Below are 25,268 nucleotides of genomic sequence, written 5' to 3'. Positions count from 1 at the left end.
TGGTTATCAATTTCACAAAGATAAATATAATGTAAAATATTGTATGTTTGCTTTGCAGATGGCCGATTGTGGAGGTTTACCACAGGCGGTACAGGTGAGTTCGTTTTTGTTATTTACTGATTCGGGGCACTTTGCATTCAACAGGCAATGGAGTCATAATGAGAAAATTAGTACAATCATTTTGGGATTAAAATACAGACTTTAGTTGAGGCCAAGAGAGAAGTCTTTGGTCTGAACCGTTTTGAAAAGACTAAATATAGTACACCTACTGTTAAGTATACCTCATCAGCTCATGACATTTAATAAAATGTAAATAAACTCCTGACCTTTTTCTCTCATTGCCTATAACGAACTGTGATGATCTCTTTAGTATTAAACTTTCAAAAGATTAATTTGATGGCTGTATTATAGCCACAAATCAAACTCCATATGATCTCCTGAATGGACATACCTATAAAGGATGTGTTTGTTCTTTCCAGCAGAGCAGCCTCTATCAGGGTAGCAAAGGAGACACTCCTTGTTTATCCAGTTTTGCAGAGAGACTAGATTCCATGGTCATCTGACTATAATTCCAAACTGAAATAAGCAATGGCAAAGAAGAAGGTCTGGCAGTTGGTGCAGTGGTTGCATTTTATGACCATTTTATTGCAAGCATATACCACTTAAATAAAAAGATCTAGACAGCCATATGTTTGCATTAAAAATGTCAAAATTAACTATCATAAAAATTGTCATACAACAGCACGGGGTCTTTGTAGCAGAAAGGTGCACATAAAATGGGTATAGAAACCCTTTTTAGTTTTTACGCCTGTCAAAGAACTATATGATCCTTAATGTAATCTTCTTTCCTAGTGTAAACCGTCATGGATGGTTAAACTATAAAAGGAGTATGCTTGGCCTGGACCGCAGTATGGAGGTTGTATCCCCTTGAGGCATCAGAGTGGCCTAACCCCAACACTGATAATCTGATCATAATCCCTGGGCACAATAACCGGCTTGTAAGAGGTGGACTGTAGAGCAGAACAAGACTGATGGATAGTGATCCTTGGACTTGACCATGGCACCTGTTCGAAGGCTGTGGGGCTTACCCGTACCCCTGTCCAAACCACCTACAGCCCCATTGTAATTGTTGGTAATTTAACTTTTGTTGCCCTAAAACGTTTACCAGTAAGCTTGAAGATGTTTTAGGAGGTCAGTCCTGGGCTGAGTGCAATGGGGTGCATCAATGTAGTGGAATTTAGTTGAAAAGCATGGATCAGATAAAATGAAAGATGGAACTCTTCTACCACCGTCGATCCCTACAACAAGTCCCATGAGCGGAGGGAGCATGAATCCCTATGTTCTGACTTGAGGTTCCTGCCAGAGTGGAACAATTCTTGTATCGTTACTTATTCTAAGGAGGAGAATCCTGGGGGAACACAACTTGTAATACTCTGGGTAATATCCCTCATGAGCCCTTGACTCTAAAATATAAAGAAGAGGGTATGCGCCTGGTCCCTGTTCCTGGAAGAATCTCAAGTGAGCTGGATGCGGTTCATGTCTGTAAAGATTGGGGGCTAGTGGTGCTGGCAAACTAAATGGGGAGAGAGCAAATAGAGTTAGGCCTTGAAAAAGGGGGGGGCTCCTTGTGGTGAAACTGTCATCCTACCTGTAAAAGGAAGTGATAGCAAGAGCAGCAATAAATAGGATAAAGATATTGCCTGTCTTTTTTAGAGAAGGCAGACTGATCATGCTGCAAGATCTTGCCCAATCCACATTAGAAAAAAAAAAGAAATGACTCAAACCTGTAGTGGAAGCTCTTAAGAAGGGGTATATACTTCCAATTGATGGAGTCCACCATATCCTCACTGTCCAAGGTGGTCTCAAAGCACTGAACTAGTCGCACAGTCTGAGGAGGACCGCACAGATCCAAAATCAAAATACCATGAAAGAAATGAACGTTGTCATCTCGGGCCAATTGCTGATTTGAAGTCAAAGATAAAGTGACTGGGTAAATGTTTTTGTTCCAGGTATTAATGTAATTGTAGAGATCGACTTATATCGCCTGGGGATGCCCACCACGAATGCTACATTATCTGGTGTGGCGGAGTTGGGGGTATAAAGACTAAGGTCCAAATCATGAAGTAAATGCATCTAGGTGAGCTGCAACCAGAGCAGTCAAGGGGCCCAAAATTATACTTAAGAACTGTGGATGTTTAACCCTTAATTGTTTTTTTCTTTGATTGTTGCTGGTATTTTCGGGGGGGGTGGGGGCTGGAGTGTGGAGTGTTAGGGGGTGGGCTCAAGCAGACAGGCAGAGCTGCCTATGTTAATTGAAGAATGTGGTTTTGCTGTATTAAAAGACCATGAGCTAAAGAAATCCTCGCCCTGTCTCTTAGTGGACGTGAGCTTAATTCCCCTTCAAAGAGGACATGGATTCACAAATACTTGACATCTGAAAAGTCTGATATGACTCAAAGCAGTTTACTGAGGGGAAACACTGGTGGTTTCACTCTAAAACCTATTGCATCGAAATTCATGCCTCTGCATCATCCACTACCTACACAGTGTCTATTTTGCTGTCACTATCGTTATTTGTGACTCTAGAAAATATGGTAGACATGGGGGGGGGGGGGCAATACTCTTTGGTGAACATAAGGTTAGGGTGACATCTTGATTATTGTTGCTTTGTATGCTCCCACTTGGGATCAAAACCGGTTGTTAGAGAAGGCTCGCAACTTTAATATGGTTATGGAGGAAGGAAAGGGACAAATAACTTAAATCGAGAGGCCATGCGGGGAACATATCTGAGGAGGTCACGGAGATGCTAGAAGAATTAGGACTGGTAGGTATATGGAGAGTGAGAGACATGGGTGAAAAAGGATTTTACATTCTAATCATACTGAACTAGATCATATTGATTCTGAAATGAGTCGTATTGCTAACTCTTTAGGGGTGGAAATGGGCACAATTATTCAGATCACAACCCCAATGTGGACGGTGATCAGTAACTGATCCCCCATACGCGAAAGAGGAGCTGAAGGCTTGGCAGATGCATTGTTCAGAATGCAGTCAATAAGGTGGAAATCTCCAAAGCTAGGCATGAATATAGGGCATTCATCACGTTGCCGGGTACCCTAGGACAGTGCTCTGGATTCTGTAAAAGCTGTAATCTGGAACCATTCAATTTTATTAAAGGCAGTAGCTTTGAAAGAAAAACGTTAATGCAGGCCTGTTTCGAAGGCAGAATTTAAAATAGTAGAGGAAAGACACAAGTTGTGACACCCTGACTGACTTGCAATCCTAGGTCAGTTGAGGATGCTTCTGATAAGTCTACGATGACATTTTTAGACCTGAAGAGAAAGCCCTATGTAATAGGGAGCAAGGCCCATACTCTGCTAGTGATTAGGCTTAAAGTCAAACACACATAGAAAGTATATGTTGCTGGAGAAACAATTGAGGAGACCTGGTATTTGAGAACAAGGCAAGAGCACACATGTTCCATTCCTACTAGTCAGAGCTATATTCATTGGGCAATGAAGTGGAAGATATCAGCAAACTGTTCCTGGAAACGTAAATGTTCCCTGAGAAATTGAATAACCAAGCGGAAGCACTATATTTGCACTAATTGAGGGGATAAAAATCGGTAATGCTGTAAAGACTCTTAAATGTCACAAAGCCCTGGGTCCTGTAATGAATTTTGTAATGAATTCTATACCACCTTTTTTAACTAGGTTTACTCCTTAATGGAGAGAAGTTTGATTCCTTCTCAGGGACTGGCCGAGTCAGACATCTTTGGACGATGTGAACATAGTTATTCCAAAGCCAGGAAGACCCATTCTGATTATTTGCCCTATTGACCTATTACACTGTTGAATGTAGATATCAAAATATATATGAAGGTGCTGACAAATAGACTTTCAGCTCTTTTCCTGACCCTTGTAATTGAAGACCAGGCAAGTTTTGTGTTAGGTCTACAGATGTTTCATGATATCTGCAGAATGGCTCTTCTTATTGAAAAACTTAAAGCAAAGCATTTTAGACTGCTTTGATAGCACTTAATTCTGACAAAGCATTATGACAGACGTGATGAGGAAGTTTAAGCTGAGGAAGCACGTTTGTCGAGATTGTGTGGGTGAGTTATTAATAACTGAATGCTAGAGTTTCAAAAGGAGCATTGTTGCAGAAGTTTAATTTACAAACGGATACAAAGCAGTGATGTCTTCATCATTTACATAAGAAATATTGGCCATGCATTTATGCCTAGACAAAGCTTTTAGCGGCGTTACTTTTGGAACCATGAAACACAAACTCTATTCGCTGACATGTTTTACTGTAAGATATACCAATCATTACCACCACGTTTAGAAGCACTAGAGGAATATAGGAAGGTACCAGGCTAAAAGGTACACCAGAGTAAATATAAATTTCAGCTCTTCCATCTTTCAGACAGGGATATCAACATTTGAACTGTAAGATGCCTTTCACAATTGCCAATGGTTGTGATCAAATATCAAAATCTACCACTGACTCAGGTTGCTATATGTGTACATGGCCTTGCTAGTTAGAATAAGGCAGAAAATACCTTGAGGGTTTTGGATTCCAATCCCAAATTATCCAATTATTAGGCCTCTCACCTCAAAAAATCAACAGATTCACTCTTCGTCTTAGCATCCCTTCTTTCAGAAGATAATTCTTCAATTCCAAAATTTCACAATCTGCAATGACCAGTCAAATAAAATGAATTTTTGTATATAAAAAAATCTTTAAAAAAGAGCTCCCTTTGTGCCGAATTATTGCTAATCCTCACTCAAAATAAAGTACACGATCCTCACCTCTATCTTTGGTACTCTATCCCCATGTATTCAAATCGGCCCAATCCGCAAATGAATTACAACATCCTTGTATGTAGTCTCACTCTAAATCAACAACAAAATGAGAGAACAGGGTAAGATACCCATTATCTATCTATCTATACTACTATTATAAAGAGAGAGCCGAAACCTTTGAGGCGGGTAAGCTCAAGAAGTACAGCACCAATCACAACACCCAATACAGCATTGGAAAGGGCAGTTGCAGCAGATGGACATAGGCTATACATCTGCCCACCATATACATTACGAAGGTAAAAGAACCTAAGGGGTAAAGTAGTCCCTTTTGGGCATTGGCGTTGTCAGAGGGGCCTGGCCAAAAAAAACAAAAAAAAATGGGCGCGCCATTCACAGGGCGCGCCATTCACGCAGCATTACTGCTAACCTTCACAGTACTCGCTTTTGGGCCTAACCGTTCTGACAAGGGCGTCGCCAAACACCAATGTGCGCCGCATTCACGGAGCTTTGCATTTACAACAATGTGCGCCGCATTCACGGAGCTTCGCCTTCAGGCGGCATTTCACACACTTAACTTTTTCAATTTAGTCCGGGGCTCAGGCGGGGCCTCAAGGCAGTCAGCCTACCTGCGGGGATCACACGCGCGCAACCCTCACAAGCACTCTGCCACGCACTGCACTGTCAGCGTACATGGATTAACGTCGGACAGAACGCTCTTGGGGATTCTATAACCAACCCACTCAACAGTACCCACAAGCTGCAAACGTTACCGCTGAGGACACACATATCAAGAAGGATCATCAAAAACGTTACAGCTGAGGAGGCACATATCACGAACGATCTTCCTAACACTGCATGCACAAGCGGACAAACAAATTGCACAGAAATTATCAACTTCACAAGACAGGTAAAAGACGACGTGCAAGATCAATGTTAAACAACGCATAAAAATCCCTTATGGATGCATAACCATTGTGCCACTTCAGCCATTTAAACGTCAGCATTACCCACTTTCAAACGCTGCTATATTTCATCTCCGGACAACGTCGGGACGGGCTGCTAGTATATATATATATCTCTCAAATGATTGCACACCAATTACCCACTGTAAAATACCGGCTTCCCGTCTTACCTTATAAAAAGGCTATGGTAAGCCCCCAAAACAAAGCCACCTCGACAGTCGGTCCGATAAATCCGCTGTGAGGCGAAAATCCCGCCACTGCTGCTTTTAATTCTTGCACCCACGAATCACGTAAGTGTATTTAAAGCCACACAATTTATGCATTTAAGTACCAGTCTCCTATTCAGTCCGCTATCTGATTCACCTAACGTCATGTCCGTATCCTGTGAAACCGCAAATCCTATGGTAGCGTTTCATCCAATCACAATACTAGCGTATTTAAATACCAGTTTCCTTTTACGTCCGCTATCAGATTTCCTGTCAAAACACCTAGTGTCATGTCCGTACCCTGCGAAAACCGGAAATACTACAATCCTGTTCAATCCAATTATATTGAGACATGTCGAGTTGTTTGTGCGTGCATGAAGAAATGCCTGTGTCCATTGCTGTCCGCTATTATATTTCTAACTATATTATTCCACCTCTCTGATTCCTAACATAATCCTATGGTAGTGTTTAATCCAATCACAAGGCTTGCGTATTTGAATACCAGTTTCCTTTCATGTCTGGTATCAGATTTCTGTCAAAACACCTAGCATCGTGTCTGTACCCTGCGAAAACCGGAAATACTATGATCCTGTTCCATCCAATTAAATTGATACATGTTGAGCTGTTAGTCCGTGCATAAAGTAATGCCTGAGTCTATTGCAGTCCGCTATCATATTTCAAACCATATTATACCACCTCTCCAACTTCTAACATAGTTTATATATCTTTAAACACTAAAAATCTTCTGGTCGTATTTTATTCTTATATACTATTCACTGTGCATAAAGAAGTGCTTTTTCCTGCCCTGCCCTGGTGCCATGTAATATCCAAACTCAAAAATGCTTGAATCTAAAAGGCACCTCATCATACTATTCCCCTAATACCGATTTTATACGTATTTTCTAATCTAGATTCATTTGCAAGATACTATATAACACTCTGATTATGTGGTCCAATTCCACTAAGCCTTTCATTTAATGGCAATCATCCGATAATTCTATCTTGAATCTATACCTCGAACAATATCGTCCATATTGCGCAATCATATTACTCCGTGATGCGCATTCGATGATTTCTACTACTCAAGAAAACCAATCCTGCTCCTGGTCAGTGGCACCCTCATTATGCATTACTGTTACAATGGTCCCTCATTTGTAATATTTCCATGGGCCTAAATAACAATTCAATATAAGTGCTTAATATGTCCTACCAAATATACAAATTCCTTATGTATTGTCACTTTTTGAAGACTATTATTATCTCAGTCTCCTGTTCATCATATCTCAATCGGTGTGCCAAGAACACTAACAATAAATAACAATTCAATATAAGTGCTTAATCTGCCCTACCAAATTTACAAATTCTATATGTATCGTGACTTTTTGAAAATATTATCATCTCATACTCTCCTATTTCATCATATCTCCATCGGTGTACCAAGAACACCACCAATAAATAACTCCAATTTTTGTGTCTAAATTTCCTAAACCCCCCTTCACTCATGTCGATTTCAAACTCATAAAAGCTTAAGAATGAAATGGTGCTAGGGAGTGACTCCTCATTAATCACTATGGAACCCATATCCTTAATTGTGTAAACCAATCTATTGCTTTCATCCATCTAACCTTGTTCCAAAGTAAAAAACAATTGAGAAAAATGCCATTTCATCACAGAAATCATAAGAAAGTTACAATAACTCCGCTTCAGATGGTGTTATTATAAGAAGTGATGGAGTTCAGTGTCCCTATTCAACCCCAAAGCAACCGCTCTACATATCCATCTAGCTTCGTGTTGTCTGATCATCAATCCCCTCCTCTGGCCCTGGGAATAATCCTTTGGATCCCATAGAACCTGATATCTTTCTGCGTAATGTGATTCTCCTGAATATGTTGATGTAAAGGTGATTTGATGTTCCGATTCGTGATAGAACGTTTGTTCTTGAATTCTAAGTTTTAGATTTCTTTTTGTGCTTCTAATATAAATGTTCTTACAAGCGCATAAAATAACATAAATTACTCAAGTACTGTTTTAACTAAAAAAAATCCTTAATGGAGTAACGTTTGTTTGTATTATATAAAAACTCCTTTGTACGATTTATGCCCAAACTGCAAACATTACATGAACCACACACAAAGAATTCGTTCGGCAGTTGTGGTAACCAATTAGAGTCCCCTGTTCTTATGGGTTCTATGTAATTTCTTGTTATCATCTCTTATTGTGCGACTTCTTCCAAAAATGACCCCTGGTTTATCACCAATCAGGTCCACCAAGCCTGGTCCTCCCTTCAGTAAGTTCCAATTTTTTCCTAAAGCTTTGAAAATGTTGTCCTTCTGTGAGCAAAATGTAGTCACAAATGACAATCGTTCTTTGGAATGAATCTTGTCCTAAAGCACCAAAGTGGTTTCTCTCTTTACCTTCATTACTCTGCCTCTAGACTGTTCCAAATCTTTCTTCACATATCCCCTGCACTGTAACCTGTGTTGAAGATTATCCAGTACCGTTCTAAAGTCCTTGTCTATGCTACAATTCCTACGAATTCTTATCATCCCCCAAAGGGGATTCCTCTAATCACTGCCAATGGGTGAGCACTATCAGCCCTTAGTATGGCGTTAGTCGCAGTGCTTTTTCTAAATAACCTACTCTTAATAGATTCACCATCTATGAACAATTCCACATTCAGTAAATCAATCCTTTCAATATGTTGATTCATAGTAAAGGTCACATTGAAATCATTCTGATTTAAATAACCAAAGTATTCAATCAATTCTGTCTTTGAGCCCCTCCATATAATTAAAATATCATCAATGAAGCGACCCCAAAATAGGATCAGATCTGTCCACCTTGCGGCCCCTCGGTTCCAAGCATGCTCTCTCTCAAACCACCCCATAAAGAGTTTGGCGTAAGAGGGAGCAAACATGGAGCCCGTTGCTGTCCCCCTAATTTGATTGAACCATTCATCCTCAAAGAAGAAAAAATTATTTTTCAAAATCATTGAACTCATTTCCACAATCATTTTCGAACGGTCACGCAAACTGGCACTGCGACTTCCCAAACAAATGGTTCAAGGCCTGTTCTCCTTTCTCATTATTGATGCACGTATACAATCCAACCACATCTAGTGTGACAAGACTCATTCCACAGACTTGGCCTGCTCACCCTTCAGACCACTTCCCCGATGATCGTGGCCAATCAGAGTGAGTCACAATTTGATATGCTGCATGAAATTTAATTATGCAGGTCAGATTGCAACCCACTTCGATTAGGAATTTATGAACTGGCCTATTAGTATATAGGTTGGTCTTCAAAATTCCACACTGCCTGCAAAATTACTGCTAGAAAATTGTGACCAGTTTAATTGTACATCTGGCCCTTGATTTGAATAGGCAGTCTATGATTAAGACTATTATTATATATTGGCCTATAATCACAGTCACTGGTATAAACCTTACCTACACCTGTAGTTTGTGGCATTTTACATTTACTTAGGATAAATGTTAGTTTAATTACTGCCTGCATGAGGGATCCTGAAGCACTTTTACTTAAACACAATTGAAAACTTTTATATATACGTCTGTCTTTATGAAATGCTGATAGGCTAACTGCAGCCTAGCTAAGGCAGAGTTTTCCAGAATTGTTTAAATGTTTGAAGTCAAGTATAGTGAAACATTGTAGTATAAACCTTTGTTATTGCCCAGGAAATGCTGAGGGAAATGATAAAAAAGTGCGGCTGTAGACAGGCAGCACTATCATGTAAACTGAAAATTGTACCGGTTTCTTTAAGGAGGCAGCAGCTTCCCTATCCAGGCATGCTTTCTACGAGCAATATAAATTGTATTCTTTTTTTAAAGGCTTAATGGGATTTTTTTGCTACCTTTTGCTACTTGGTGGTGTTCTGTTCATGAAGTGGATGCCAGGGAGGTGGGTGGTACATTGTGACTTTGCCAAAGATGCCTACAGTGCAGACGTTGGAGTACAGGTAACATTCTTCTGCATCATAGGATTTTCATTGATAGTCCTATGTGTCGGACTAAAGTAGCAAGCTCTTCTACCATTGATATGTGGTACGCTGGAGAGAATGATACCAGAGCACAGCTTGCCCTTCAATGGTGTCTGCTCTAGCACCTGAACCTGAACAGTATAAGGTATGGATAGATTTACAATTTGCAGCTTTGAGTATTTTGTTAAGAAAGGTGTTACTCAACCACTCTGCCATAATAGCTTTCCCCCATTGGCATGAGCCCTAGCTTTTCCCATCACAGGTGTATTTGGTAACCAATAATACATAACTATACAGAGAACAAGTCATCTCTCTGGGGATTGTTTTAGAAATAGTTATACCAGTAAGGGTCCATAGTTAAAGACCTGATTAGATTTTCTAATTTTGGTCCTGTCTAAATAGAAACAGAAGATTCTCCGAATGTCTTATAAATGGAGGGACCGCTCAACTGAAGGTGAAAGGTTACTAAAAAAGACTGGAAACCAGAAAATCTGGTTAATGTGGATGTCAGAAATCACTTTGTGAGGAAAAGATAGAGGAATTCCCATTAATACTCCATTTAATTTAGGATTCACAAGCAAATGAGCTTGTAACCCTCTGAAGGTAGGGGAGCATGTGATGGCCTCTAGGCGTGTTACTTTCCAATCCAAATTATGCTGCATTGCTTAATCTATTGGGTTGAATGGAGAAGCAATCATTTTTAAAGGAGTGGCTTGAGTTCCCATGCAGGGGAAGGTTGCGGAATGGGAGGAAACAGATTTTTTTCTAAACCCTCTGGAAAATCCTTTGTTGGTATGGTGAAGAAAGAACTTTGAGAAAAGCTTTTTCAATATATACGCAGTTATAGCTGTCGAGTGGACCTTGATAGAAGAAAATTGGAGCTTTGACTTAGCTAAGTGAAGAAGATACCAAAGTATTGTTTCTTCTTCACAAGTAATTGGGTCCACATCATGTTTCTGATAGATATTTCTACCCACAAATTCTTCAGTTTAGAATATTCCCAGGTAACAGACTGCATTTAGAGATTTCTTACAGCAATGCTTCCCTTGTGCTGGTAGTTGGTGACACATGGGGCTCTGGTTACTTCATACCGCCCTAAATTAGAAGGAACCGAGCGGCATATAAGCGCCCCGCCTCCACTGCACTCTGACTACAGTTCCTTTCTTCGCCTTGAACTTAGATATGAACCTCTGTTCCCAAACATTGTCCGTTTTTTGCAGACTCACACTTTGTCAAAGACAGTGGGAATAATGACAGGTTTCAAGTCATGCTGTGACTGCAGGAACCAGATGTTGTTCACGGACCCACACAACGGGTGCCTGTGGTGCTTGTACACAAAAGCAATCTGGTAATGAGATGAAGCTCTGTTACAAAGCATAAAAAGAGCTTTCATTTGAAACATAGGTTCTGCTCTGAATATAAAGTTGCAGGGCCATTGACGGTCATAGTCACAAGGTGGGTACTACATGACGCCTCATTCCTCCTCAAAGTTTTCTGGTAAGACTAAAACGCACCATAAGTGCAGAAAGCGTATGCAAATGCATCCACATGGTCATTCAATATCTGGAAAAGTTGCAAAGATGTCACTTGAGGTATCCAGCATCTTCGAACTCCTCGAATTCACCCAGCTGTCACCAACCATATAGCAGTTAACAGCCTTCTAGGAGGCCATGATGAAAATTTTCCAGAACCTGCCGATCCCCTCTGACATGCCTTTGGGCCCACAGAGCAGCAGGGTCTCCCAGTTAGACCTCTGCAGATGGACCTTTTACCTAGTGCAGACTGCCTTTTGGGTCACATATTGAAGCCAGCAATCGAGATTCAAATTCTGTGCCAGCATTCGAACCAGGATTCAATTGGTAGGCAGACAAAATATCGATTTTTATATATAACATACAGTAATGTCGATGTTTAAATATCGAAGGGACATAATATAAAAGGTAAGTTATATTGATATATTTAATATCGATGTTAGTAATATCGATGTTAGTAATATCGATGTTACTAATATCGATTTTTATGATTTTTATGTATATTATGTATTATGTGTTTAATTTTTATTTCTGTAATTTAAGTAAATTTTGTATGTTAGTACTGTAGCGGGTTGTGGGTTTATAGGGGAATAGGGTGGGAAGTAATTTAATTATACTAAATTAATTATTAGGAATTATAAATTAATTTTAATACATTTTTATTAATTGGTAATTAATTGTGATTAATTGATTATGTTCTGTAGCGGGTTATGGGTTTATAGGGGAATAGGGTGGGAAGTAATTTAATTATACTAAATTAATTATTAATTATTAGGAATTATAAATCATTTTAATTAATTGGTAATTAATTTTTATTAATTGGTAATTAATTTTAATTAATTGATTATTTGATCATTATGTCCTGTAGCTTGTTATGGATTTATAGGGGAATAGGGTGGGAAGTAATTTAAATATAACTAAGTAATAATGTATTTTAATTAATTGTTTTGTTAATTATAGTGTTAATTAATAATTGGTAATTATTATTAATTGGTATTTATTATTAATGTATTTGTACTTAATTATTTATTGCTAATCATGTTTTTAATAATTATGTATTGATATTGGTAAATAGTTTATATTTATTTAATAATTAATTGTGTAATTATTTTAAAATATTAATTTATTTATAAGTATGTTATTTTTAACTTCTACGCTATCCAATACTTTCCCTACTGTTGCACTCTCTGGAGTGGGAATAGTAACTTTTATCCCTACGCTATCCAACATTTACTTACTTTCTTTAATTTGTTTTACATTTTTATTAATTTTTATTTATATTATTATTTTATGTGTATTATATGTATATTATTAATAAAAAAATATGACATTATGTATTTATTAATTTTAAATATTATAACCTATTTTAACTGTTTATTACATTTATAAGTATTATTTCATTTATATTACATATTTTTTAAATTAAAAAACGATATTTTTTAATAACGATATTTTTGACGTCTATATTTTTTCGATATTTTTGTACTTACCTTGTTAGAGATAGCATGTCGATATTTTTGTAATCGACATTTTTGTTGCGATATTTTTGTAGGTAGATATTTTTGTAATCGATATTTTGTCAGACATTCAATTCAATTGCGACAGTTTCTGTCTACAAGCAAATGTCGCCAACACCAAATGTATGGCACACTGCGAAATAACTAAGGCACAACCAGTGGTTATGCAGCCAGACCTTCAGTTCCTGCCTCTCTCTCAATACCAGTACTGCCAGGGGATAAATGCCTCTTCTGTTCAGATGCGGTTTAGGGCGTACCCAATGTAATTCACGCCAGTGATGACAATGAAGCAGACAATCTGCTCCCTCCTTATTACACTGATGAAGGGATGTATTTAGACTTGCAATTTTTATTTTTTATTGTGAACGGTTTATTAAATCCACTACATTTATTTAAAAGCACATACAAAATATATGGAATCTCAAATCAAATAGAAAAACACTCACTGGTAAAAACCTCACAAACAGCTGAACAGACCTTTTGTTGTAACAAAGTGCTAATGCAAGAACCCAACTTGACAGTGTCCTCACTGGTGGGGCTTGTCAATGGAAAAAAAAAACACAGAGGAGTTGGTAAATAAGAAAGCAGTTCCTCATGCCAGAGGACCGGTATCTTAAAGTACTGGTGCGATGTAACGGGAGCAAGATGATCACTTAAGAGTACCATCCGACAAGATTGCGTAACACTAAAATCACTGTCGCATATTGAGAACCGCACAAGGTTTGGGAAGTGCCTGCAGTACTTCTTGTGAAGGAGCGATTTTACTGCGTCTGATAAAAAAAGGAGTCAATACCTTGTGTGGGTAGCAGGAGACAAACTGCCAATGACAGTGGAGGGGAAATCCAAACTCACAAAGTTCGAGGGGACAGGGGCATACACTCATACTGATAAATGTACTGGAAGCCGATAAAGTAAGGATGGCTACTGTTTGTCATGCCGATGGGACAGTCTTGTGGCATCCTTGAGGAAGGATCGAAGATCATGTGTTCTGTACACTGGAACCCTGGCCCGGGGAAGGACACATTGAGGCTCCCCTTGTTGTAGGTATGAGGGAATGCCCAGTGATATGGGGTTTTTGGTGGGGAGTGACTAATGTGATGTTGAAAGCCCTCTCGATTGAGGAGCCGATGGATATGAGGTGGCTGCTCCAGATGATCCAGGGGGAGGAGGACTGGCCCAGACATTGCAGGTTATGGTTTGCGCTGGCAGCTGGGGTGGCTAAGCGAGGCGGTGGGGGCGGGGGGGGCTCCACTCCTGCCGTTGGATACAGAGCGGGAGAAGAACTTAGATTGGTGGCAGGGTGTTAGGAAGTAGTCTACTGCAGTAGAGGATGCCCTAAGAAATGGGAGAGGGTGTGGGGTCAAATGCAGAATTATAGGGGTGAGCTTAAGGAAGCATAGCTTCAGCTAGGGTGCTTGGTGGGCTCCCCCCACCGGAATGAACAGGGAAAAGTGATACTATCCCGTACTGACACGTCCAATTTTACTGTATTGGTTTAATATACTTCATGAGCGAGGCATGACAAAGTCGAGATGTATTTAGCTACTTCTTATTATATTCATGTACCTATATTGTACTTTCAGATTTTGTACTACACTATGAGCATGTTTATTAAAAATATTATTTAAAAAAAATATATAAAAGGAGTTTGAACTTAGATGTAGAGGAATCATGATTTCAAACAGATCCTATAACAGCAATAATGCTTCTGTCTGGGGGATATTTGAGCCAAGACTTTCAATGTCCATACACTCTTACATATCAAAAGTAGAGTCAAAAGGAAACCCTTCAACTGTGTTAATGACAGCAGTGGTGTCATGGATGATTGAAGCACTTTGATATACAAAAGGCTTAATGAAAAAAAAAAAACTACTGAGCCAGAGGTTTTAAAATTGAATTGCAGCCTGATACTATTGGTCATCCAGGTGGATCAATTAGGTTTTTATGAATCTTAGATGAAATATAAATAGCAGGAACAGTATATTCAGACCTATTAAGCAAGGAATATTCTTTTTAGCTCAGCCACCCGCCATCAAGTCAATTTTTGATTAAAGAGGCAACATAATTCTAGTGGAGTGGTGTGGCTCACTGGTTAGAGGCGGCAGACCCGGAAGCAGAGAACGGCCCGGGACCAGGGTTCTATTCCCGACGCGGCAGGGTCGTGGACCAGGGTCAGCGGACTCGATAATTCTCGCCTCGGTGCCTACTCTAACCAGGCATCACACTTGGCAACTATGGGCATTAGCTTGCCTCATCTCTACAACGGCCCCCCACATTCGCTGGGGATGCCTGGTTTCACCTTGGAGATACCCACTAGGGACCATCTCACAGGGATAGCCAAGACGGGTTCCCCAGCGGTCTACAGCGCCACGACGCCTCAGGGCAGCAGTGCGCTTTACAAGACACATACATAATTCTGAATATCAGTGGTGGGATCTTTGGATAATCTTCTAAATGATTGGTCATGTTAAGTCGTTTATACACTTCCTCATTGTATTTGATTCTATACATTACAACAATTCCTCCACCTTTGTCTGCGGGTTTATTCGCTGTGTCTTCTGTGGTCTGTAAATTCTGAAAAACAAACTGCTGTTCTTTAGTCAAATTATGTTTATAAAATTGAGGTTTGTTGAATAACAAAGCTATTACAGTCAAGACTGCATTTTTGAAGGTTATTATGTCCATAGAGCCTATGTGGTTACTTAGGAAAAAAGTTGAAGGATAATGCAGCAATGGGGCATCAAATAGATTCATTTGTAACAAAAACTATTTTAATCTGATTGCTCTAAAGAATCGATGCAACTCTACCTTAGTTTCAAAGGGGTAATTTCTGTGAAAGGGTTGAAATGATTACCAAGCGCTCATTACTGAAGCTTCCACTTCTGTGAGATGGCGAGATGAAAGATTAAATATGGGTAATGTTAAGTTAGACCAGATCATAATTAACATTGAGTAAAGCTCTTCCATTTGTTGTACTTGTTGTGTGTTTCTCTTTGGCCCGGTTATCTTGATTTCTGTACTAACCTCTTCTTCCCCCCTGTGCCTTTGGGGTGCAGTTGACCCCCTCTAAATGTATTTAGATGTGGAAGGTTGCTCACTATAACCTAATGATCGAGGGTGTGATGGTGTCTGATAGTTGTCAGGATCTGAACCTGTCGCCCATTTGTTGTTGAGGCATTGCAGCACAAACATCATTTGTTTTATTCCACCTTTAAAAGTGCCTTTTTTCATTTTCAATCTAGGTAAATTTTCTTAAGGTTCCTTCATGACCATACTTTTTTAAATTCTAAGCCACTCTCAACATGTCGACCAGGGTTGATGGTCTAGTTTAAACTGGTTTCCAATTTAACACCGCCCTGGCACGATCTTGAAGGCAGGAGTTGTGCTTCAAGAAATCCCTCTTACTTTTAGGCTTGTTTCTCTCTAAGCCACTCTCAATGTGGCTGCCTGGGTTGTCGGTCTAGTTCCGGATGGTTTTTGGTTTAGCGCTGCACTGGCCCTCACAACTTTGAGATCGGTTCTTTAACTGAGCCTTCCTTTATTTACTCCCATTATGACTGCTGAACAGGTGCCCACGCATTTGGCGAATGCTTAGTCCATAAGCAGCGCATCTCTGCTGGGAATATATTCTGGGCAGTATTTATTCTAGTGAAAGGCACTATTTATTCATACCTTCCACACTGGAGCTTGCATGTAGCACAGACTGGGCCCCCCACCCAGTTTCCTGCAACTCCTAGTCCTAATAACATTGGAACCACTGCCTGAATCTGGGAAGATATGCGAGGTTCAAGTAACATCAGCACCATGTTAATGAATCTGCAGGATGGAGTGGGTTAGAGATCTGGACAGTGCACATAGCAAACTAATTTGTCTCCAGGAGCATTGCTAGACTTTAGACATTAAACCTTTATTTTCTTTTAACACCTTTTCCAATTAACGTGTAAAAATGAGTCTCTTCAAAATTCACGTGTTTTTGATTAAAATGGAATGCATTTAAACATAGTACATCAAATTATAGCAAAGCATTCAGAAGTATTTTTAAAACTGATAGTTTAAAAAAATAAACGTAGAAACATCCATGCCTTTGCCCTCCCTGACAACAATGCCAATAGTGAACTAAAAGGCAAGTCAGTTGTCACATAGAACCCTCTGGGAGGTCTGGGTTGTTATTATACATGGACAACATTATAGTTTATTTAATCAAACACAAGAGGTTTTGTACACCACATAGCCTGAACTCATGTATTACTAGATGCTCCTATATGTGATGATGAAGAAGAAAGAAGCAAAGTGAAATTGGACAATTGTCTAGGATCACACAATTTGGTCAAGTATGGGACTGATCCAAGGTTTTCTGGATTCACATTGTGCAATTCTGTTTCATTCCAATTCAACAATCAAGTTACTTCCTTTTTACACCTAAATCGACCAAGCTAGCAATATTGCCCACCTTAACCCCTCTCCTCACAAAGCCCCACTCCTACCATGCTGGCATCAATGCAGCCCTCTGGCACACCCCAGGCACACTTTGCAGCCCTGGAAAAATATTGCGAGTACCCATGCTTTAGAGTATTGCTTTGGTGCTCTGCCAGACACGTTCAAATGAACAGTTGCACACCCTTTCGGAAGCTCACTACAATTACCTATGTGGATTTTCTTCTGTGCTCCCAATGTGAACGGCATCAGATCTAGGCACGTGTGAATTAAGGTTCCACACAAGAGGCCAATCAGGCAAGGTAGCGCAGATTTACTGTCAAACATGTCCTTGTTGCCATTTGCTTTGCAGCAGATTTCTTTTTAAAATAAATGTATAAGTTGCGTGTCAGACTCTGCTTTTTAAGCTCTGCCCCTTATAACTCCACCCCCTTTCCTCTTCCATACCTTGACCCCAAATGTATGGGTCACTGGAGTAAATGTTGTCCAATTCCAGCACTGGGACGAGGCACATACAGTGATTAGTAGGTCTTCGAATAACCATGGCTTTATTCTTTTCACAAAGACCTGCATGCTAAGCAGTGAGCTGCTGGGCTTGCCTTTGATGCATGAGGACAGCGACAGGGCTGCTATTCCACTGTCAGAAATAAAGTACAGCCTCTATGGTGAACAGCAAAAGTCTTGAATGGTAATATGTGTAAATGTGAGATTGTGGGAGTGTGTCTGCCTGCCACATCAGAATGGCATGGGTCTGTCGTCTTTGTTGGATGCACTGGCAAAACGGTTCTTTTGTCAGAGGTATAGGTAACAATGACTTCTCCGAGTCATTGTTAGGCGTGTGTGTGTGTGTGTGTGAGAGAATGACATTGTACCATTGCAGGTTATGAGAGACTGTTGGCAAAGTTCTTTGTGTGTCTCTCAGGCATGGGTAGCAGAGGGAAGCTAGTTTGGAATAGCAGGAAGGAAAGAGCTGGGACTGCTGTGCTCAATGTGTGAGTGTACGGACAGAGTAGTGTGTTGGGCACTCAACACTTTAGTGATATAGAGCACTGCAGGTCCATACTTGATTACACTAGTTGAGACTAAACTACAGGGACAACTTCAGGTCAGGTGTGGAGTGTACGGTGGCAGAGATGAGTTTCAAACAGATGTGTATGTTCGTGTTACTCAATTCCGAGTTCAGCACAGTACCACTTGAGCACCAGGCCAGGTTCCCTCCATCAGACTAACTTGGAGCAGAGAACATTGAGTGACAGAGATCCTGAGTCTCATCTATTTTAGCTCCAGGCAGTAGTTTGGATTTGGCAATCATGCTGGACTGTTTTTACACCTCAGTATTAATTGCTGACAAACAGATTGCGCAGGTAAGATTAGACTTCTATTTTTAGTCTGCAACATTTCTGTTGCTAGTTTCACATAAAGCTGAATGCCCAGCTGAATAAGAGCAGCAGGGAATGATGCTGGGAAAGGCTGTCTGAAAAGTTTCCATTTATACTGAGATTTGCCTAAGTACACACATGCATCTCATAAATGCCCTGCTTAGTTGTTTGGCCTGTGATGTTACAACAGGTATTTTAAGCACCATATCAAAAGAAAAATCTAAATCACAAAACCCAAGCAAGCACATTACATAGTGCATGTGGCACAGTGCCATTTGCCTACATACTAGTGTGTCTTCTGCTTGTAGTATTGTTTCTGATAGTCTTTATTCGCAGATTCCTTACCTTAGAACTCTCCCTGGGCACCAGACTGGAATCGGGAAATGTTCCTGCTGACTCTCTGCGCGTTGGCCAAGGGCGGCGTGCAACTCGGTTGCGACGTTGACAACTGGATTTATTATCGGTGGAGTCTATATAAGCCCATCCCCGAAGCAATGACGTGAATTTCTTAATTTCCGTGCTACAACCCAGAGAAGCGGTTCCTCTGGCCATTTTTTGGCCTACTATGACGTTTTTTCGTGTGAAACACTGCCTATTTTCCATGTCTTCTGACATTAAACCTTGTGGGTCTTATGCTTAACAGATGTCGGCCGTGGACCCTCATTCTATCTGTATGTGGTGCTTAGGCGTGCAGCACGACTCAGAGGAGTAAGACGCATGTCATCAACTGAAGTCCAAGTAGCTATGGGGGCAACGGATGAATCTCTTGATGGCGCCGTTATCCCAATCCTCCAAGTCTCATCGATCTTGGTCTCCTCCCTCTAAGGATCTTTTGCTGAGCTGTTCCCGTGGACATCACTCCCAGTCGATGGCAAGTCTCATTGCAAGTGGTCGAAGTTGTGGCGTCCCCCAGCTTTGTTGCCCCACAACGTGGAATCCCACGGCTCCTCATGCTCTCAGGCTGAAGACCCCATGCAAGAGTCTCTTGCGCTCCTCCGTGCCTTTCCTGGAGCAGAGGCAACTCTCACCCAAATGAGAGATTACTGGTGAGCTCTCCACTCCATTTTTAAGTCTTCACCTTCCCCTAGAGTGCCTTCCGGCCCTAAGGAGGTGTTGGGTGCCTTGATTGTACCCAGGCTGGTGGGTTTGCCTTGGCTGCAGTTAAGCCTATGACTTCATTAATATCGGTGCACAGCTCTTTGAGGTTCCCACCTGGGGCACCGATCAACTCTGCACCAGGTACCTGAACTTTCGGAGCTCGCTGTAGGCACAGTCTGATGCCCTTCCACAGTCTTCTCCGGACGTCGGTGCGACTCCGGTTTGGCGTGGATCATCGTCTGGAGCAGAGCCAATCCATCATGTTCCTGAGGAACCATTACATGAAGATTATTTGGATGACGATTTGGAGTTGGTTGGTTTGGTATAGCCAATGTCTGCAGTTCCCCCTTTGTTGGACAGTTGGTTAACTGAACTAGATGAAGCAAGTTGGTTAGAGTCTTCGCCTGCTTCTGGCCTTCTTTCTCTTCCAGGCCTAGCTATGGAGGACAGCTCTTTGGCAGACATGTTGTCAAGGGTGGCTGTGGTCTTGGATTTGTTTCTTCCTTTAGTGACTAAGTCGACTGACCCCTTCATTGGGGTTTTTCAACCTGCTCGGCTAGTTGTTGAACCCTTGCTACCCTTTTGTGAGGTGCTGCATAATATTTTGTGGGGGGGCCTGAGCTAGACCTGATTCTGGAGTTCCTGTGGACCGTTTGATTGCCCATAAGTATCTCCCTCCCCCCACTGACCCAGCTTGTCTCCTCTGACACATCGCAGTTTCGTAGTTCGGGCCGCTACGGCTTCCCATGATTTGGATTGTCTTCTTCATACTCCGGTTGACAGAGATCCCGGAGGCAGGACTCTTGTGTAAAGCATATTTTCTCTTCCACCAGTGCAGCTTTTCGTTCCATTAAAACTTCTTGTGTCCTCAGACGTTTTTCTCATGCCTTATGGGATTTATCCCTCCCAGATGCTAATCGGAAGGATCTGGCCCAGTTGATCTTGGATGGGCAGCACAGTGCTAGATTAATTTGGTGTGGCATGGATACCACTGATTAGGTTGACCGGGCCATGGCTGCTTCTGTGGCATTGCACCAATGGGCTTGACTTCGTACCACAGCATTTTCAGAGGCAGTCCAATCTACTTTAATAGAAATGCCTTTTGATGGCTTCCATTTGTTTGGTGCCCAGGCAGACACTTCTTTATGTCGATTTGGAGATGGTCTGGGTGGTGCAGACCCTTAGCTGTTTTCCTTTCTGTTAACTTACATTGTTGTTCTATAGCTGGGTTGTTCACACTCTGCCTGTTTTTCTAGGTGGTTTCACTGACTTACACCTGCGTTTTTTACACCTTTTGGAGTGCCCCTTTGTGGTCTGCTCCATATAGCACATCACCCGGAGTGGTATTCTTGCTGATGCAGGTCTTATTCTTTTTTGTATTTGCACTGTTGATGACCGGTTGGGACCCTGTGTGATCTACTACCTATTGAATAGGTTTTTCTCTGCTCAAGGGTTCCTTCCCCAAGACATCTTGTTTTTTTTTTGTGGTATTTCTTTCATGAACGCAGATAGATTACCTGTGTTACCTGCTCCTAGGGGCATTTGCGGAAGGCATGTTGCCGTTCTTGTTACTAATTTGCTATCCCTTAAGGAATCCTGTGTCTTGTTTTTCCTTATGGAGAAGGATATGTACAGTTTGTTGGAATGCATCCACTGAGGCATTGTTAGTCTCTCCAGATTTTCTCACGGTTCACCCTTTGTAAAAGGAGTTTCTAATGGAGCAGTGGAATGTCTTATATGGTCCCTCCTTGATAATCCACGTTCTGGTGACGAACATAGAAACCATCTCAGGGGTGTCACTGATACTTGGTCCTTTTAAACCAACAAAGAAGACATTGGCACATAAGCTGAAATATAAAAATAATGCATTTATTCACCTCCGATGAGGGAGACTACGTCACACGGAACCCTTAGCAACTGTATGAGGCAGTCTAAGGAGTACAGAAAACTGGGGCTTTATATATGCTTAGGGTTGCATAGTCCGCATAGGACCAAGGTGCAGTCCTGGCTCATGTAAGCATGCAAAATGCCTAATATGGGCATGCAAGATCTGCTTGCTCAACAAAGTGGGAGGAGAGTTACTTCTCCATACAGCAGCAAAAATAGCCTGACAGTTGTATGAGAGAAGCAGGTGCATTCTACTAGCTAGGCCCTTCTGAGCATGTGCAAGGCTCTGAAGAGGGAAACAGCACATGGCGAGCACATGGCTAACAAAAATGGCTGCCAAAATACAAAATGGCTTTCAGCTCATGCTAACAAATCCCTCCAATCTTTAACACTGGGACTGACCAAAGATTTTTAATGGGACATCTTTTTCTCTTGTGCCCTTTTTACTTTCGGTGACCTTTGTGGCCTTTCTTTAGGAGGGTGCATTTCTGAATACGTGTGATATGCAGGTTGGTCCTACTGATCTTCTTTGTTGTGGTCTATTCCACAGTCTCTATCTGTGTGGTTGCGCATGAGTTTCGAATTCTGTATTTTTCTTTTCACTAGCACCCTTGTGTCCTTGCTCTGACTCTGTCCTGTACTGGTACTATTGTGGTATATATGCAACGTATTTAACTTGATGCCTGTTGTTCCATGGCATCAAGTTGTTTATATTCCTCTTCTTTCGCCATGCTACTTCTGTAAGTTAAAGGACTTCATCCATCTGCGTATGGATTCTTGGTCTTACTATTAGTTTCTAACCAATGGGTCCATTGTTGGGGTTTTCATAGACGGTTATGTTCATTTGTGGTATACAATTTCGTATAGCCTGCTCTTCAGGATTCTATTATTACCATGGGAGTCACTTTTGGAGTTCCTTTCTTCATGGTAAGTAGGCGTAGGAGATGGGGAGACATAAGAACGTCTGAAATGTGTCATGGTAGCGTTGGGAGAGTGTGGTCATGGCCTAATCACTTCACAATATTTCTTTATGTAGATGCATGTATTTAAAAGTATATAAATGTATCTCCATTGTGAAGATGAATCAGTTCAAAGAACAAGATATTGCTGTATAATGTGCAAGCTTCTTGCTGAGTTATCAAAGTCCATCTCCGCTTTCTTCTACAACAGTGGCAGTATTACAGGGAGTTTCAAGTTTTATGACTGATCTGGTGACGGAATAGCAGCAAGCAGTTTTTGAAAATTCTCAGACAGTAAAACAGTTGTGCTTTTTTTCATCATGATCCTCGGATTAAATAACTTTACTTGTAAATCTGTAAAATCAATGTGCATAGCGTGCTGCCAAGGTCCCAATTATAGGTTTCCAACTCCGCTTGAACGCATCCTGGGGCCACATTACATATTGTGCACTGGGGGCGCAACCGCACTATCGCCCACTTTGCGTGCCCCTGGGGCACTTTGGTATTGCAGAAGAGCCTGCAGACGCCTGTGTAATACCGATAGCGCTGCCGCACATAAAGCGCCAGTGCTATCTTGCGGGGGCGTGCCCCATGCAAATGAGGGAACCCCTTAGCATCTGCGCCCATGTCCTATTACAGACATGGGCGCAGAGGTGAAGACACCCTCAGGAGGCGCACTGACAGTTCGCCGCCTAAATCATGGCACACTGTCAGTGCGCCCCCTGAGAGCAGCCCTCTGGAGGGGGTTTCTATGGACTCCTCCGACATCCCCTTGCAGGCAGGTGCAGTAACTGACTGCACCTGCCTGCAAGGGAATTTCTAATTCCCCTTCAAAGTACAGGCGGGTTGCCGCCTGCACTGTGAAAACACGGAGCGGATTTAAAACAGAAGTTTTTCACAGGAATGCTACTGCCCTGGGAGCAGCGCATTCATGGTAATAGGGCACATTTTCATTGTTTGTGCTGGGTGCATGTTTTTAAAGGGGCTCACAGGGCACACAATGAAAAGGCACACTTACCTTAATACGGCCACTAGTTTCTGTAGCCATTCGCAGTCCGATTCCAGCCCATATTATTGTATGCACTGCACACCATGTTAATCTCAAACTGTTCTGTGTAGACATTACTCTGCTCTTGATGCTAGGTCCAAAGTGTATCAAAACCCAAAAGGACAAAAATATAGACCAACCAAACTAGTAAAGTATTAACGATTGCGTTGTTTTGTCTCCTTCAGCCTGGAAAGCTTGCAGAAGCGTTCAAGTACTTCGTACAAGGAATGGGCTACAGTAAGTATTCGTCTTCTTGGTGAACAAATGCCACCCACAGTATTTTAGAAGCCATAAAAATATGACAGTTATACTTTCTTTTTGCATAGGAATTTACCTAAAAGGACTTTAAAATGTCGGCCTTGGTAAACAGTGAGCCAAACTTAATTTGTAAATTAAGTGTTAACACTATAACCTGTGTGTTTTAATTCAAGTGATTGCTCTCTATACGAAGACCAAAGCCAAATATTTTCAAGAAATAACTAAGACCATTAACCTCTATTGTCACAATCCAAGTAGTTCTGTAGAATGCATGACACTTCACACTACTGTAGAGTAGGTGCTTGCTTCCTTGAAGAGCGTATCAAATACTAATGAACTATATAGATCTAGCAAAGATTTAATCATAACGGCTATAATCATAATTTCCTTTTTAGGCCTTGCCTACGGACAACTTTTCGGTGTGTTCATTGTCAAAGAACAATTATGTGTAGTTCTTAGATTGGACTTTGGGTCAAGCCGTTGGTTTTCAAAGTTTAGATTTCTTGTCAATCTTGCTTCTTATTTGATGGTTTTCTTTCCTCTTCTTGTGTTTGTCCCTTCGGTAGAGCACAACTTATTTGCCATGCTTTTGATTGGATGAGTCCTATCTTTCCAAATCTGACAGCAGGAAACCACCTTTCTTTCCTCAGCACTCCATTGGAGCACATGCATTTTCTTGCTCTCTACTAGGTGTGCTGAGTGTGCACACCCACTCTACTGCATGCACACTCCCACACTCATGCCCTCAGCCTTGTTCTGTGTGTACAAGCATGGAATGTTGGACTATCTGGCTCTTTCACTTACCGGTATTGTCTGTAGACTCATAATGTGTGAAAAGGGTTAACCCTATAGCATAGAATTAGAAGTTCCTCCAACCAATAATTCAAAGACCACAGTGCTTTAGTACCTTGTGAATGGTGTGGGACATTGTAATAGAGGATAGGTAACCCAACTTGTGCCTTTCTTGGCGTTCTTAAAGTATTGATTCTGCAGGTGGGTGCTGAAGGTTGAGTTTTAATTGATCATTTTAATATCAGACTCCCATGTCTGATGCGCTCAATGGATGCTATATTGACGCTAGTATTCAGCTCTTGTGGAAACACACTTAATAAATGTAGTATGTTGAGCCAACAAAGAATTCAAACTATATTTATCTTGGGCTCTATCTTAGCGATAGGTTAAC

The 25,268-nt window shown here is 41.1% G+C and overlaps 1 protein-coding gene across 2 annotated transcripts in view; it reads left to right on the top strand.

Moving 5' to 3' along the window:
* The window catches only part of LOC144768509 (protein NDRG3-like), a 355,018-nt gene that overhangs the window by 314,340 nt on the left and 15,410 nt on the right, over window positions 1-25,268 (top strand). For both annotated transcript variants that reach the window (XM_078652237.1, XM_078652236.1), the window contains exons 14-15: window positions 59-94; window positions 24,013-24,064. In XM_078652237.1, coding sequence (XP_078508363.1) covers window positions 59-94; window positions 24,013-24,064 — 88 coding nt within the window. The remainder of the gene's footprint in view (window positions 1-58; window positions 95-24,012; window positions 24,065-25,268) is intronic.

The sequence above is a fragment of the Lissotriton helveticus genome, chromosome 7 (assembly GCF_964261635.1).
Source record: "Lissotriton helveticus chromosome 7, aLisHel1.1, whole genome shotgun sequence".
Taxonomy (NCBI): domain Eukaryota; kingdom Metazoa; phylum Chordata; class Amphibia; order Caudata; family Salamandridae; genus Lissotriton; species Lissotriton helveticus.
Note: the sequence above shows the minus strand (reverse complement) of the source record. Positions and strands in the feature narration are given on the sequence as shown.